General features: G+C 30.9%; 2 protein-coding genes and 3 long non-coding RNA genes across 14 annotated transcripts in view; 1 reads left to right on the top strand and 4 right to left on the bottom strand.

Moving 5' to 3' along the window:
- Positions 1-13,191, bottom strand: part of LOC105280161 — a 386,539-nt gene that overhangs the window by 101,718 nt on the left and 271,630 nt on the right. The window lies entirely within an intron of this gene.
- The window catches only part of LOC113561461, a 38,825-nt gene that overhangs the window by 1,202 nt on the left and 24,432 nt on the right, over positions 1-13,191 (bottom strand). For both annotated transcript variants that reach the window (XR_003406182.1, XR_003406180.1), the window contains exon 7: positions 10,679-10,796. This is a non-coding gene — a long non-coding RNA (uncharacterized LOC113561461). The remainder of the gene's footprint in view (positions 1-10,678; positions 10,797-13,191) is intronic.
- Positions 181-1,753, bottom strand: LOC113561462. Its single transcript, XR_003406185.1, has 2 exons — positions 1,670-1,753; positions 181-1,450 (listed from the first exon to the last, which is right to left on the bottom strand). It is a non-coding gene; the product is annotated as an uncharacterized LOC113561462 (long non-coding RNA).
- On the top strand, positions 1,449-12,984 carry LOC105280149 (odorant receptor 13a). 9 transcript variants are annotated; one of them, XR_003406171.1, is made up of 11 exons: positions 1,449-2,520; positions 2,618-2,737; positions 2,874-2,991; positions 3,280-3,544; positions 3,668-3,784; positions 3,885-3,975; positions 5,607-5,752; positions 5,979-6,111; positions 6,929-7,012; positions 7,543-8,508; positions 9,124-9,902. XR_003406171.1 is itself a non-coding variant. In XM_026967801.1 (9 exons), exons 1-9 carry the CDS (start codon positions 2,353-2,355, stop codon positions 6,328-6,330), a joined length of 1,212 nt encoding a protein of 403 aa, XP_026823602.1. In that variant the 5' UTR covers positions 1,449-2,352; the 3' UTR covers positions 6,331-6,542. The 9 variants fall into 9 exon arrangements, 5 of the variants coding, with proteins under 5 accessions (XP_026823602.1, XP_026823601.1, XP_026823603.1 ...); XR_003406170.1 differs by having other exon boundaries at positions 6,929-8,508; XR_003406169.1 differs by lacking the exons at positions 1,449-2,520; positions 2,618-2,737; positions 2,874-2,991; ... (3 more) ...; positions 5,607-5,752; positions 5,979-6,111 and adding exons at positions 10,197-10,313; positions 10,412-10,502; positions 11,858-12,003; ... (1 more) ...; positions 12,383-12,492; positions 12,590-12,984 and having other exon boundaries at positions 6,189-8,508; positions 9,124-9,243; positions 9,380-9,497; positions 9,815-10,073.
- LOC113561463 lies at positions 3,873-6,046 on the bottom strand. Its single transcript, XR_003406186.1, has 2 exons — positions 5,965-6,046; positions 3,873-5,539 (listed from the first exon to the last, which is right to left on the bottom strand). It is a non-coding gene; the product is annotated as an uncharacterized LOC113561463 (long non-coding RNA).

Raw genomic sequence — 13,191 nt, 5'->3', positions numbered from 1 at the left:
AAATTACATCTAGTATAGTGCGCGACGTAAATTGCAGACTGCCACTCTGTAAAATATCTGATTGTTTCGTGGTGAGGCTTGCATGGCGATCATGTTGCCAAGTCCCGATACTCAATGACATTAATTGAATCTGATTGTTTTCAAGAGAAAATCGGGATACTCTCAATAAAAATAGTTTAATTTCTGCCGATTGAATGATTATATTTTTGTACTTGCTTACAATTGAAGTAATCATTTTATAGCATGTGGCATTTCTTGTGCGCTTGTTCTTTATTCAAAATTATAATAAATTATGAATTCTTATGTATTTTACCGAGATTCAGCTGTATTGTGATAATGTATATAATGTTCTATTTGAAAAACTAGTTGATTTTAAATTAATTCATTTAATGACTATAATAATCAACCTTTCGCTATAATGCACTTACTTTAAAAACTACTCATATACTCTCTTCTCTTTACGAATATACATATATTTTCATGCATGACAAAATTATTTAATATTATTTGAATTTTCGTTATTGTTGTATTATTAAATGCAGAGATGATACTTAAAACAAATTAAATCATATTTCTCTCATTATGTGGATATCATAGATGTTTTTTCTACTATAAATAAAATTTAAGTAAAATATATTATATATGATATTAAAGTAACACATAGATGTTGATATTCTTGCGGCGTTGCAACAAAACAGCAAAAATTAGTATTTAAAAGTCGCCAAATTTTTTCTTTCTTCTAAATATTCTTCGAGTGTTTACACATTATAACACATAACTGACACTTCGAGTGTTTACACATTATAACACATAACTGACATTTCAAAAGTAGTTATTTTAAAAAAATAACTATCGACGATATCGCTCTCTTATTTCATCATTATGTATTCTATGCAACAGTAGCAAATGTTTAACAACTAATAATATTTTGGAATAAAATATAGATAAGCTTAAAAATAAATTGTTGCCTAAAAATAAATTAAACTGTCCCTAAATAATTGTCGCACAAAGTTATTACAAGAAAAAGAAGAAATATTTCCATTATTTTCTAAATCTCTTCTGAATACTAGCATACATACAAAGAAAATTATATAAAGAATATAAAAACATAAAAGTAATATACTCAAGATTTGTGTGTTTTAATGCGATTTGCAAACCCAAAGTTTAGATATACAGTTTTGATGCAACAAATACAAGAAATTGTGAGTAATAACATACCCCAAATACTATACATACTCTACAAATGCACAACCTACAATAAAAACAGTGAAGCACGATGCTAGCTATGAAATGGTCACTAGCACGAATGTCGATCCCCTCGAACGTTGTTCTGTGAAAAACTTGTTGGCTTATGGTGTCATATTGATCTTTTAACGGCCCACATTTCCCTGAGCGAATTGCGAGCAAATTGTATCGGTCGCATTTGTCCCTCTATTGTGCTACATTCATGCTAAGTTACATAATGTACATTAAAATATATGAATTACATAAATAATATTCTAAAGTATTCTATCTATTCTTGAAAAAAATGTATTTTACTCCTTTTTATAAAGTATGTAAAAGGTTTAGTCAATTTTTGAACGTTTTCGCTTTAAGTGCTTATTATATGCAATACAATACAAGTCAGTCATTATTTGTCCCTTCTTCCATGATATGTGTTTTCAACTACCGTTGCTGTGTCATCCAGCCATTGGCGTGTCGAGTGCACTCCGCCCATCTCGGAATATATTGTATTATATAATAGTGAGATATAACAGGTGTGGCTGTATATACATAATAATCATATTCAATACCATAAATATCGCCCAACTAATGAAATTAGGAGATTCAATTGCATATTTTATCAATTGTAATAAATTGCAAACAACAATGTATTATACATGCCATAATTATCATCATAACAAAACAGACCTGTATATAAGATCAATTCAGAAACACTCCTTTCAGAAGTATACCTTGGAGTATACGTGTATATCTTACGAATGCCTGGACTAAAATGAATGTGAAGACGTTTGGAAAAATCAATTGCGCTTGCGCGAACTTCGGTAGATATTATGACATGACTATTTTTCTGTGAGAAATAAATATTCGTTGTACTTTCGTTACGACGCTAAATCGATCAATTAATCGCGCACTTTTCTCTCCCGAGCAAACTGCGAGGAAATTATTTCTATAGCACCGTAAATTACATCTTGATATTTTATGTTACTTTCGTCGGTATATTTCTGTTAAATTAAGGAAATTTACCTTGGAAAATACATTAGAAGAAAAATATTATGTACTTTTCTTTATTCGAAGAAAGAAATAGATAAAATCGCTTTATCTCAATATATTGAGATATATCGCTCCCAAATGCGTGTGGAAGCTCAAACAAGAGTGACCTGTATTAATATTCAATTTTTTTACATTCATCGAATTTCTATGGTCGCACTTGGGTTATGGCCTTACCATCGAACAATGCTTGTGCAACTTCAGTCTTGTGTGTTTTCTCTTACTACGACTAGTTTTATTATATTTCAGGTTTGTAAATGCATATTAGTAGGCGTACATTTGATATATATATATATAAAATATAGTTATTTATATTTGTATAATTATTCTTCTTTTCCTACAACAGCTTACAACATTTCTAACTACAGAATGGACTATTGACTTTATCGTTGAAATTCTTTCTAAATCACTTTTTCTTCTTGTGTGCGTACTTCTATATAACTATTTGTGGATTAACACGCATGTTGTAAGTTGAGTTTTTACAGTTTTTATGCTTCTAAACAGACCTGTTATACAATAAATCAGACTTTATATACACTATAACTTTTTGTAAAATTTATCAGAGAAATAGAGAATTGACGGATATATTATTGATACGATAGGTGAAGTACATATTGGAAAAGCTTCAGTACGTCTGTAGAGAGTTAAAGAATGAAAACGAAATTGCAATAATAAAAAGATATGGACACATTGCAAAATATGTTGCCATTGGATTAACATGTAAGAATATATCAATTATTAGTTATTATGCCTTAGCATACGCTTTACACTATACAATATTATATAATACCAAAAATATGTGAACATGAAAATAACTAAGAAAGAAGATAGTGTTAGCAACCTACCAAAGTATTACAGAAAAAAAATTTGAACAACTAATGACATAATAGAATGATCAAAAATATGAAACATACGTATATAAATACAGCATATACGTATGCTGTATTTCGATATATCAAAGAGGATGGATTTATATGATCACTGCTTATGTTTTTAAAACATCTTCAGCGTTGGCGATATGGAGTTTATTCATCTTTACTCTTTTGCCAATTCTGCCGCGGATTTTTGGCATCTTTTTCCCCGTAAATAAATCTGAGACATATCGTAATATATATATTACAACTGAATATTTTGTCGATGAAGAAAAATATTTTTATTTTATTATGCTGCATCTGTACGTAGCCCATTACATAGCAGGAGGTACATTAATAGGAGCAGGAGTTCTCCTGACCGGATACTTTACATATTTTTGTGGATTATTTAACATTGCCAGGTAAGAGAGACAAAGTAATTTAACAATAGTAAAAATAAAACTGAATAGAGCATTGACTAGATATAATATCTTCTTTATTTTCGAGGACAAATTTAGGAAAAAAAATTTGTAATATATTTGTAGTTATCGTATCGAACAAGCAATGCGGATAAATAGTGACGAACTAACTAATCGGAAGAACAAGAGGAAGATCGACAAGAAGATAAGTCATGCAGTGGACATTCATCGCACAGCTCTTGAGTATGTTCTATTCCATGCATACAGGCAGGCACGCACGCATAGCAATTGTAGGATATTTATATTATATATAAAATGAAACATTTTTATATTTTTTTCATAGGTTTACTGAATTCTTTCTATATAACTTCGAGGGAATATGCTTTCTTATAATAGCGATTATTGTAATTTGTTTGAGCCTTAATCTGTTTGGAGTAAGACTAAAAATTAAGTCTCACAATTATTAAATGTTTTTATTCATCACTGCAACAAGACATTTAAATTGATAAGATTTGGTACTGCAGAAAAATATATAGGCGATCCGAAAAGTAATGAGACTGGTCCTGCAAGAGAAATGAAAAAAAGAGAAACTAGTAGGACTGTATATTTACATGTACATCTCTTATACCTATCTGAACATCTCTTCTATCAACTTTGAAAATTCCATTCCGATCGTTTTCAGGTAGTAACCCTTAGGCTTAATTCCGAAATCGAATTTAAACCGAGCTTAACTGAATGACTGAGGCCCGTTTCTACCAATGTCGCTTAACTTTAACCTTAATTTAACTCACTCGTCGTCTTTTTTTAACTACCTGCCTTAGAAAGAGACGAAGGGTGAATTAAACTATAATTAAAGTTAAACGACATTGGTAGAAACGGGCCTGTTACATTTAAAACTATGGTTAATTTTGTATTACGGTCCACATCGTGGTTTTAACTATAGGTTAGCTAAATCTAGTTTGTAGAAGCTGTTAAAGATTTCTATTTCTTTTGAAACATCGAATGTGATTGGTTCCTAAGATTGCTAAATAAAGACGTTGCAATACAAATTTTGACGCTGCAATTGGTGACGCTACAGTATTAAACTTCGTTTATATTCATTAAACACCTAATGTGGCGTTTAAATTTAACCATGAAAATCGACTTTAACCGTGGTTTGTAGCAGTTGTAAAACGTGATATTTATTTAAAACGAGGTTCAATGACTTAAACTACATTTAAAGCAAGTTGCGGGACTGGGCATGAGTCCAAACAGCGAGGATAAAGAGGTTGTAAAAGCGGTGAAGGCGCAGTACAAAGCTTTTCAAAGATTGCTCAGATTTCTTCTTCCAAAAGTGGAGAACTAAGTGCTAGGAAAAGTGTGTTGCATTCAATGGGGACTATTTTGAAAAGGAACATGTGAATTTAGATTAAAAATATAGTTTTAGTTTTTATAGCATTTGTCTCATTACTTTTTGGACCTCGTAAGTAGAATGATATAAAAATAATTGTATAGATGTGAATTGAATTCATATTTTTAGTAGAATCATTAAAAATATAAGATATTTCATATGAGAAACATTTTGCACATTTTGCTAATTGATAAGTAATTTAAGATATATGCGCGTATCTACATATACTGTACAGGGTGTCCCATGTAAAGTGTCCAATCACTCTCCTGCAGGTAGATCTCATTAAGCTGGATTAAAAAGTATCCTATATCATTTTACAATTAAGCGCGTACACTTTTGAGAGATTAATAAAAGAAGAGTAGTGAATATCCTCACCACATGCTACGAAGCACGCTTTCTGGCACCGCTACCTCACTGCGCCGAAACCAACCACGAGCGCGCGGCCTTCCTACCGAATGCGTTGCACGAGCCGCGCTCTCATTCGATTACTTTAATCGTTTAATAACTCGGTTATTATTGCGAAAATCCCAAAATGGTACAGGACTTTGCGACTCAGCTAAGTCCAAACTGCACGCCATTAATCGGCAGTAACAGAGTTATGAGACACCCTGTATGTATAAATTCTTTAATAATATCTATTACAAAAAAGTGTATGTGTGTAATATATTATTTCAGATCTTTCAAGCCGTTCGTTATGTGTATAATATGCAAGAGTTTCTAGTACACTGTGGTTTTACGGTTGGCATTTTAACATGTTCATTAGGAGTCAACTGCGTGGGTCAAGCAATTACAGATCACTATAATTACATGTTTTCATCCGCGTAAGATATTTTCTTATAATTGACTAAAATTGTCAATATTAATTTTTTACGAACATATGAACATGTGCGTGAATAACAATCAACGTGATATTGCAAATATAATATTTGCCAACATCGTCTCTATATAATATGTATTTCTATCCTACGTTTTTTACCATCAACAGTGTTGATATTTCAAATTATCATTTTTAAATATTCATTTTATTATTTACCTATTACTTCGCAGGTATAACGTTCCATGGTACGTTGCGTCTGTACGCGTGCAAAGATTAATATTGTTTCTTTTGCGAAGAGGCACTAAGCCTTATGGCTTGAAATTCGGTGGTCTTTATACAATATCTTTAGAAAGCTTTGCCTCGGTAAAACTATTATATATTATGTATCAATACGTATATATAATATATTATATATATATTTTGTGTGTGTGTGTGTGTGTGTGTGTGTGTGTGTGTGTGTGTGTGTGTGTGTGTGTGTGTGTGTGTGTGTGTGTGTGTGTGAAGCCTAAACTGACGTTTTCATTGCAGCTATCAACCGCATCACTATCGTATTTTACTCTTTTATGTTCTATACAAAAGTGATATTAATATGAAGCAGCTAATATTATGTTAAAACCATCAAGGAACCACGAAGAGAGAAACTTTTCGTTCTTAAAAGTTCCATTCTTAAATAACTGTTGCCTGAAATTGTCAAAAAATGAATGAAGAGAATGAAACATTTCCATTATTTTTAAATTTCATTGCACTACATGTAACATCATGATGAACCCAAAGATGAAAACTAGTTCAATTTATATCTAGTAGCCACCGATAATAAGTTTTCTTCTCCTCATCCTAATTTGCTAGTAATATCCATTAATACCATACTTACATTTTTATAACATTGCAATCATGCTACAGAAACCGGTCAGACTGTTGCTGTAAATTAGATATCATGCACAAATATTGTGGAATATATATATCGCTAATGTTACAATTACTTTCATCCATTTGTAATATTATGTTTTTGGTTCACACTTATTGAATATCTTACAAACTGATGTCATTTTGGATTGTCCAAGGACTATTATATCACGGACAAAATAAGCGATATAAATCGCTAAGAACTTATTGTTAGTCATAGGAATGTTTCACACATCCATATTTTCATATGTTTTATACAATTATTTTATCTGTTTAGCATTCACATTAGAAATCACATCGATATGATTGAATAAAAAAGTTATACTAGGATATGTTAAGAAAATTGCCTTATAATAAAACGGTAATTCACAAAATATAATAAATAAATATTTTATATTTAAAAACATAGACTCTTTCCAGAAACACAAGATTTCTAATTACATATGTTGGGTTGTATAAGAATATACAATCTGTTTGATAAGAAAGTGTCCGGCAATTTATCTAACAATAAGAAGAACGTAGCCAATTTGATTTATAGAAAAATGTATTACATAAAACTGTGAACGTGTATATCTATTCTACCCTATTAGAACTAAAATATTTTCATATTAATAATGTGTGCAGTCGCCACCGTTGTCAATACTTGCCTGACATCTTCGAGGCTATCACTTTCCATTAAATTGTAGTGTATTCTTGTGACAAAGATCTCCATATCAAATGAATATGTAATACTAAGTAATTACTATGCATTATATACTTTTTTCCACGAACCTTGTACTTTATGTATGCCAAAAACATTTTCGATTCAATTAGTATTAGGCGAATATGATGCCTACGGAATTGCGAATCATAATACGTATGCGGTATTCATGGCGAAAATTTTTCTTTCAGTTATGAAGCTCGAACGATAATTGAAGCTTTCTCTACAAAGCATCGTAGGGAAAGGGTTCCGTTGGAATATTTAGTAGGTGCCATTGGAATTTCCCGTCTACTAGTTTCACCAGATATTCTTTTACCATACAGATTATGTATACCTCCTGCTTTTTTAGTGTTTTTAATAACGTGAATATATGTTACAACCTATATTATCATTAATTATTAAAAACATTAAACATTAAAAAACCGGGACGACTATATGTCGCAATTTAATAAATACGTGTTTTCAAAAATATTTGAGGATGCAATTCAATATTCGTTTCAAACGTAATAAATTATAGATATAATGGCACATGATATGTTATATAATTACTATCATATCAAAACTGACATGTACGTACGATCAACCAGGTAACGCTCCTTTTAAGAGACATGTGTACGTTACGAGTGCGCGGACTAGAATGAAGAACGCGAAGACGTATTGCTTGAAAAAATCAATTGCGCTTGCGCGAACTTCGGTCAAGATATCATGACGTAACTATTTTCTATGAAAAATGTCTTTATACTTCTAATATAGATTACGGCGTCAAATCGATCAGTTAATCGTTCACTTTTCTCTCCCGCGTAAATTGCGAGAAAATTATTTTTATAGCACCTTATATTACATGTTGATATTCTTTGTTACTTTCGTCGGTATATTTTTGTTAAATTAAGGATTTTTGCCTTGGAATATACGAGAGAAGAAAAATAGTATGTAATATTCTTTATTCTAAAAAAGAGATAGGCAAATTCATTTTGATATATCGCCCTCAAATGTGTGTAGAAACTCGAACAAGAGTGACTTGTATTGATACTCAATTTCTTTACATTCATCGAATTTCTCTGGTCGCAATTGGGTTATGGCCTTACCAGCGAACAATGCTTGTACAACTTCAGTCTTGTGTATTTTCTCTTATTATGCTTAGTTTTGTTATGTTTCAGGTATGTAAATGTATATTAATAAGCGTACATTTTTCATATATATTATATGTAAAAAATATAGTGGTTTATATTTTATATATAAAATATAGCTTTTCATATTGTTATAATTATTATTCTTTTCCTACTTTTATTATATTATTATTTTAGATGCTAAACATATTTTCAGTTTCATGCAAGATTTGAAGTCATTCGACAACACTATTATGAACCAATAAACAATTTGACATGCTTTTGTATGAACTTATGACATAATTAGTAATTTTTAATTTGTAATTAGTAATAATAGTAATTTAAATCGTAATTAATCCACAATATGAAGAATAAACTTTTTTAAGGCATGGTTAAGTAATCGACAAAAACTGCATCAACTTCATAATTACTGTCATCTTTTTCCTTTCTCTTAGTCTTTAGTAGTTGTTTCTGTTGAAATCTGTTTTATTACGACGCTATAAATATCTGTGCTTAAAAATATTAGTATTCGTAATAACCAAACAAGAGTTATATTATCAATAACAAAGAGCATTAAGGTTCATTTAAAGATATCCAAGCAACATTTCCTTTTTAGGTAAATGAGATGCAATTTCCTAATTTTTTAAATAAATATATTAATTGCAGCTTACAACATTTCTAACTACAGAATGGACTATTGACTTTATCGTTGAAATTTTATCTACATCACTTTTTATTCTTTTGTGCGCAATTCAATATAATTCTCTTTGGATTAACACGCATGTTGTAAGTTGAGTTTTTACAGTATGGTTTTATTGTATAACATACCTATTATACAATAAATCAGGTTTTCTACACCATAATTTTTTGTAAAAGTTATCAGAGAAATAGAAAATTATCTGATATATTGTTGATACGATAGGTGAAGCATATATTGGAAAATCTTCAGTACGTATGTAACGACTTAAAGGATGCAAACGAAATTGCTATAATAAAAAGATATGGACACTTTGCAAAATGTGTGGCAATTGGATTGACATGTAAGAATATATCAATTATTATTTATTATACTTTAGCGCACGCAGTTCAATATAAAATAATTATACTAAAAGTGTGCAAACATGTAAATAAATAAAAATGAAGAGTAGATAGTGTTAGCAACCTACCAAATTATTACAGAAAAATAAAAATGTGAAAAAATAATGAGATAATAAAATGATAAAAAATAATGAGATAATAAAATGATAAAAAATAATGAGATAATAAAATGATAAAAAATTTGAAACATATGCTATATTTCAAAATGTCAATGAGGATGGAGTTATGATCGCTGCTTATGTTTTTAATCTATCTTTAGTGTTGGCGATGTGGGCTTTATTCATCTTCACTCTTTTGCCAATTCTGCCGCGGATTTTCGGCATCTTTTTCCTTGTAAATAAATCCGAGCCATATCAGTATATCAGAACTGAATATTTTGTCGACAAAGAAAAAAATTTTTATTTTATTTTACTTCATCTGTACACAGCCCAGTACATAGCAGGAGGTACATTAATAGGGTCAGGAATATTGGCGACAGGATACTCTATATATTTTTGTGGATTATGTAACATTGCCAGGTAAGAGAGAGAAAGTAATTTAACAACAGGAAAAATAAAACAGAATGAAGCATTGTGATTACATATAAAACCTCTATCTTCAAGAACAAATTTTGAAAACAAATATTTATAATTTATTTGTAGTTACCGTATCGAACAGGCAATGCGAATAAATAGTGACGAGGTAACTAATCGGAAGAACAAGAGGGAGATTGACAAGAAGATAAGTCATGCAGTGGACATTCATCGCACAGCTTTTGAGTATGTTCTATTCCATGCATGCAAGCACGCACGCAGGCACAGCAGTTTTAAGATATTTATATTACATATAAAATGAAATATTTATATATTTTTCATAGGTTTACTGAATTCTTTCTACATAACTTCCAAGGAACATACGTTCTTCTAATAGCGATTATTGTAATTTGTTTGAGCCTTCATCTGTTTGGAGTAAGAATTTAAGCAAATAACTAAATCTTACGATTATTAAATTCTTTTATTCTCCAGAGCAACAAGACATTTAAATTGATAGGATTTGGAGAAAAACTTACATAGGCGATCCAAAAAGTAATGAGGCTGGTCTTGCTAGATAAAGTAAAAGCATGCAAAGTGGCAACACAGCATACCTACATGTACCTGATGAACAACTCTTTTATCATCTTTGAAAATTCCGTTCGGTTCATTTAGTAACCATTAATGACCCATCACGTAAATACATTGTTCACATTATTTGTAGTTTGCCTCCTAAAAAGAATATGGAGAAAAATATTGACCAACGATATGCGATTGAATTTTGTGTTCCTTAAAGAAATCGGCTTCGGATACTTATGCGATGTTACATAAAGCTTTTAAAAAACAATGTGTATCACGTGCAACATGTTTTCGTTGATATGACGCGTTTCTGGCCGGTTGTGAGAGCAAACAAAACAAAACAAGGAGCGTTTAAACATCTTGATTAACGATGTGATGATGACTACAGCGAGTGCAATAATACGAGAAAAGCGACGCACGTAATTCGATGTACGAGTATTAAAGTAAATGTTGTATCACGTCAGAAGAAAGCGTCCGAATAAAAAATTGAAGAATTTCTATTGCGCCATGATAATGCGCGGTCCCATGTCACGCAATCTGTGCCAATTTTTGAAGGATAAGAAGATTAATACAGTTTCCCACCCTCCGTACAGCCCAGAGGTTTGGGGGTGTGACTTCTGGTTGTTCGCAGAAGTAAAGAAAGAGCTCAGAGGACGAAAATTTGGTGAGGATGAAGAGGTTGTAAAGACAATGAAGGCGCAATGCAAACAGCTTTTCAAAGATGGCCTTCCAAATTCCATCTTCCAAAAGTAGATAACGTGATGGAAAAAGTGCGTTGCATTCAATAGGGACTATTTTGAAATAGAAGATGTGAATTTAGATTAAAAATACAGTTTTATATTTTTTATAGCATCTGTCTCATTACTTTTTGGACTATCCTCGTAAGTAGAATGACATAAAAATAATATTAGTAGAATCATCATTAAATATATAAGATATTTCATATGAGAAACATTTTGTACATTTTGCTAATTAACAATTAAGTTAAGAGATATGCTTGTGTATCTATATGTATACACTAAACCCTATACACTTAACCTCGGTACTGTGAACACAGTTACGATACAACACGGAACGAATTACTCCGTGTTATAAGTGGATTGAATGTATATATGTGTGTGCGTGCGTGCGCGTGTGTGTACATATACATATATACATATAAATTTATTAATAATATCTAAACAAAAAAATGTATGTTTAATATATTATTTCAGATCTTTCAAGCCGTTCGTTTTGTATTTAGGATAGAAGATTTTGTAATACACTGCGGTTTTACGCTTGGCATTTTAGGATGTTCATTAGGAGGCAACTACTTGAGTCAAGCAATTACAGATCACTATAGTTACATATTTTCAACCGCGTAAGATAGTTTGATATAATAAACTAAAGTCGTCAATATTAATTTTATACAAATATATTAACATACGCGTGAATAACAATGAATATTGTAAATATAATATTTCAAAGTATCACTTTCAACCATTCCTTTTATTATAAATACCTATTACTACGCAGATATAACGTTCGATGGTACATTGCATCTGTACGTGTGCAAAAATTAATATTGTTTCTTTTGCAAAGGAGCGCTAAGCCTTATGACATCAAATTCGGTGGTCTATATACAGCATCTTTAGAAAACTTTGCCACGGTAAAACTATTATACATTATGTGTCAATATTTATATATAGTATACATATTATATGTATACACTGAAAACTAATCTGACATTTTCATTGCAGCTATCAACTGCATCAATATCATATTTTACTGTTATATATTCTATACAAAAATGATATTAATATGAATCATCTTCTATTATGCTAGAACCAAATAGTAAACTCAAAGATGGGTAACTTTCCGTTTTAAACGTAATAAATTGTAGATATAATAATGTATGATACGTTATAGAATTACCATCATATCAAAATTGACGTATGATCAACCAGGTAATACTCCTTTTAAGAAACATGTTTACGTTACGAATGCGCGGGCTATACTGAAGAACGCGAAAACGTACTGCTTGGAAAAATCAATTGCGCTTGCGCGACCTTCGGTCAATCATGCAATGACTATATTTCTATGAAAGGAAATATTCGCTGTACTGTTATTACGGTGTGAAATCGATTCGCCTTCCTCTCCTCGCGCAAATTGCGAGTACATTATTTTTATAGCATTTTCATTTTTGTAACATTTTAATATCATTACACGATATATTCTATAGCATTTCTGCACCTTTATTGCAAATTCACTACATCGCAGTTAGGTAGGGGAGACCGAGGACAAAAGTACCATTTTGCATTTAAGATTTTATAACAAATAAAATATAATAACCACGCAAAAAGGATATGTATCTTTAGATGTAGAATTCATTTGACTACAAAATTATATTATGCCAAATTTTGCAACATAACTAGGAAAAAAGTTATTACTGTTAAAATGATATGAGGAATATTGGTACAATCGTCCCAACCCCCGGGACGATTGTACCAGTAGATGGGGACAATTGTACCATATTATTTATAAACAAAATAATGGTTATTTCTCAAGT

This window comes from Ooceraea biroi, chromosome 2 (genome assembly GCF_003672135.1).
Source record: "Ooceraea biroi isolate clonal line C1 chromosome 2, Obir_v5.4, whole genome shotgun sequence".
NCBI lineage: Eukaryota > Metazoa > Arthropoda > Insecta > Hymenoptera > Formicidae > Ooceraea > Ooceraea biroi.
The sequence above is the reverse complement of the archived record's forward strand: the minus strand, read 5'-3'. Positions and strand labels throughout refer to the sequence as shown.

What these genes read in the sequence shown, in the direction of transcription:
- LOC105280149 (XM_026967800.1), top strand. Translation starts at nt 2,353, where the DNA reads ATGCGTGTGGAAGCTCAAACAAGAGTGACCTGTATTAATATTCAATTT. An exon ending in CTAGTTTTATTATATTTCAG is followed by an intron (nt 2,521 to 2,617) that starts GTTTGTAAATGC and finishes TTCCTACAACAG; the next exon opens with CTTACAACATTTCTAACTAC. An exon ending in TGAGCCTTAATCTGTTTGGA is followed by an intron (nt 3,976 to 5,606) that starts GTAAGACTAAAA and finishes ATATTATTTCAG; the next exon opens with ATCTTTCAAGCCGTTCGTTA.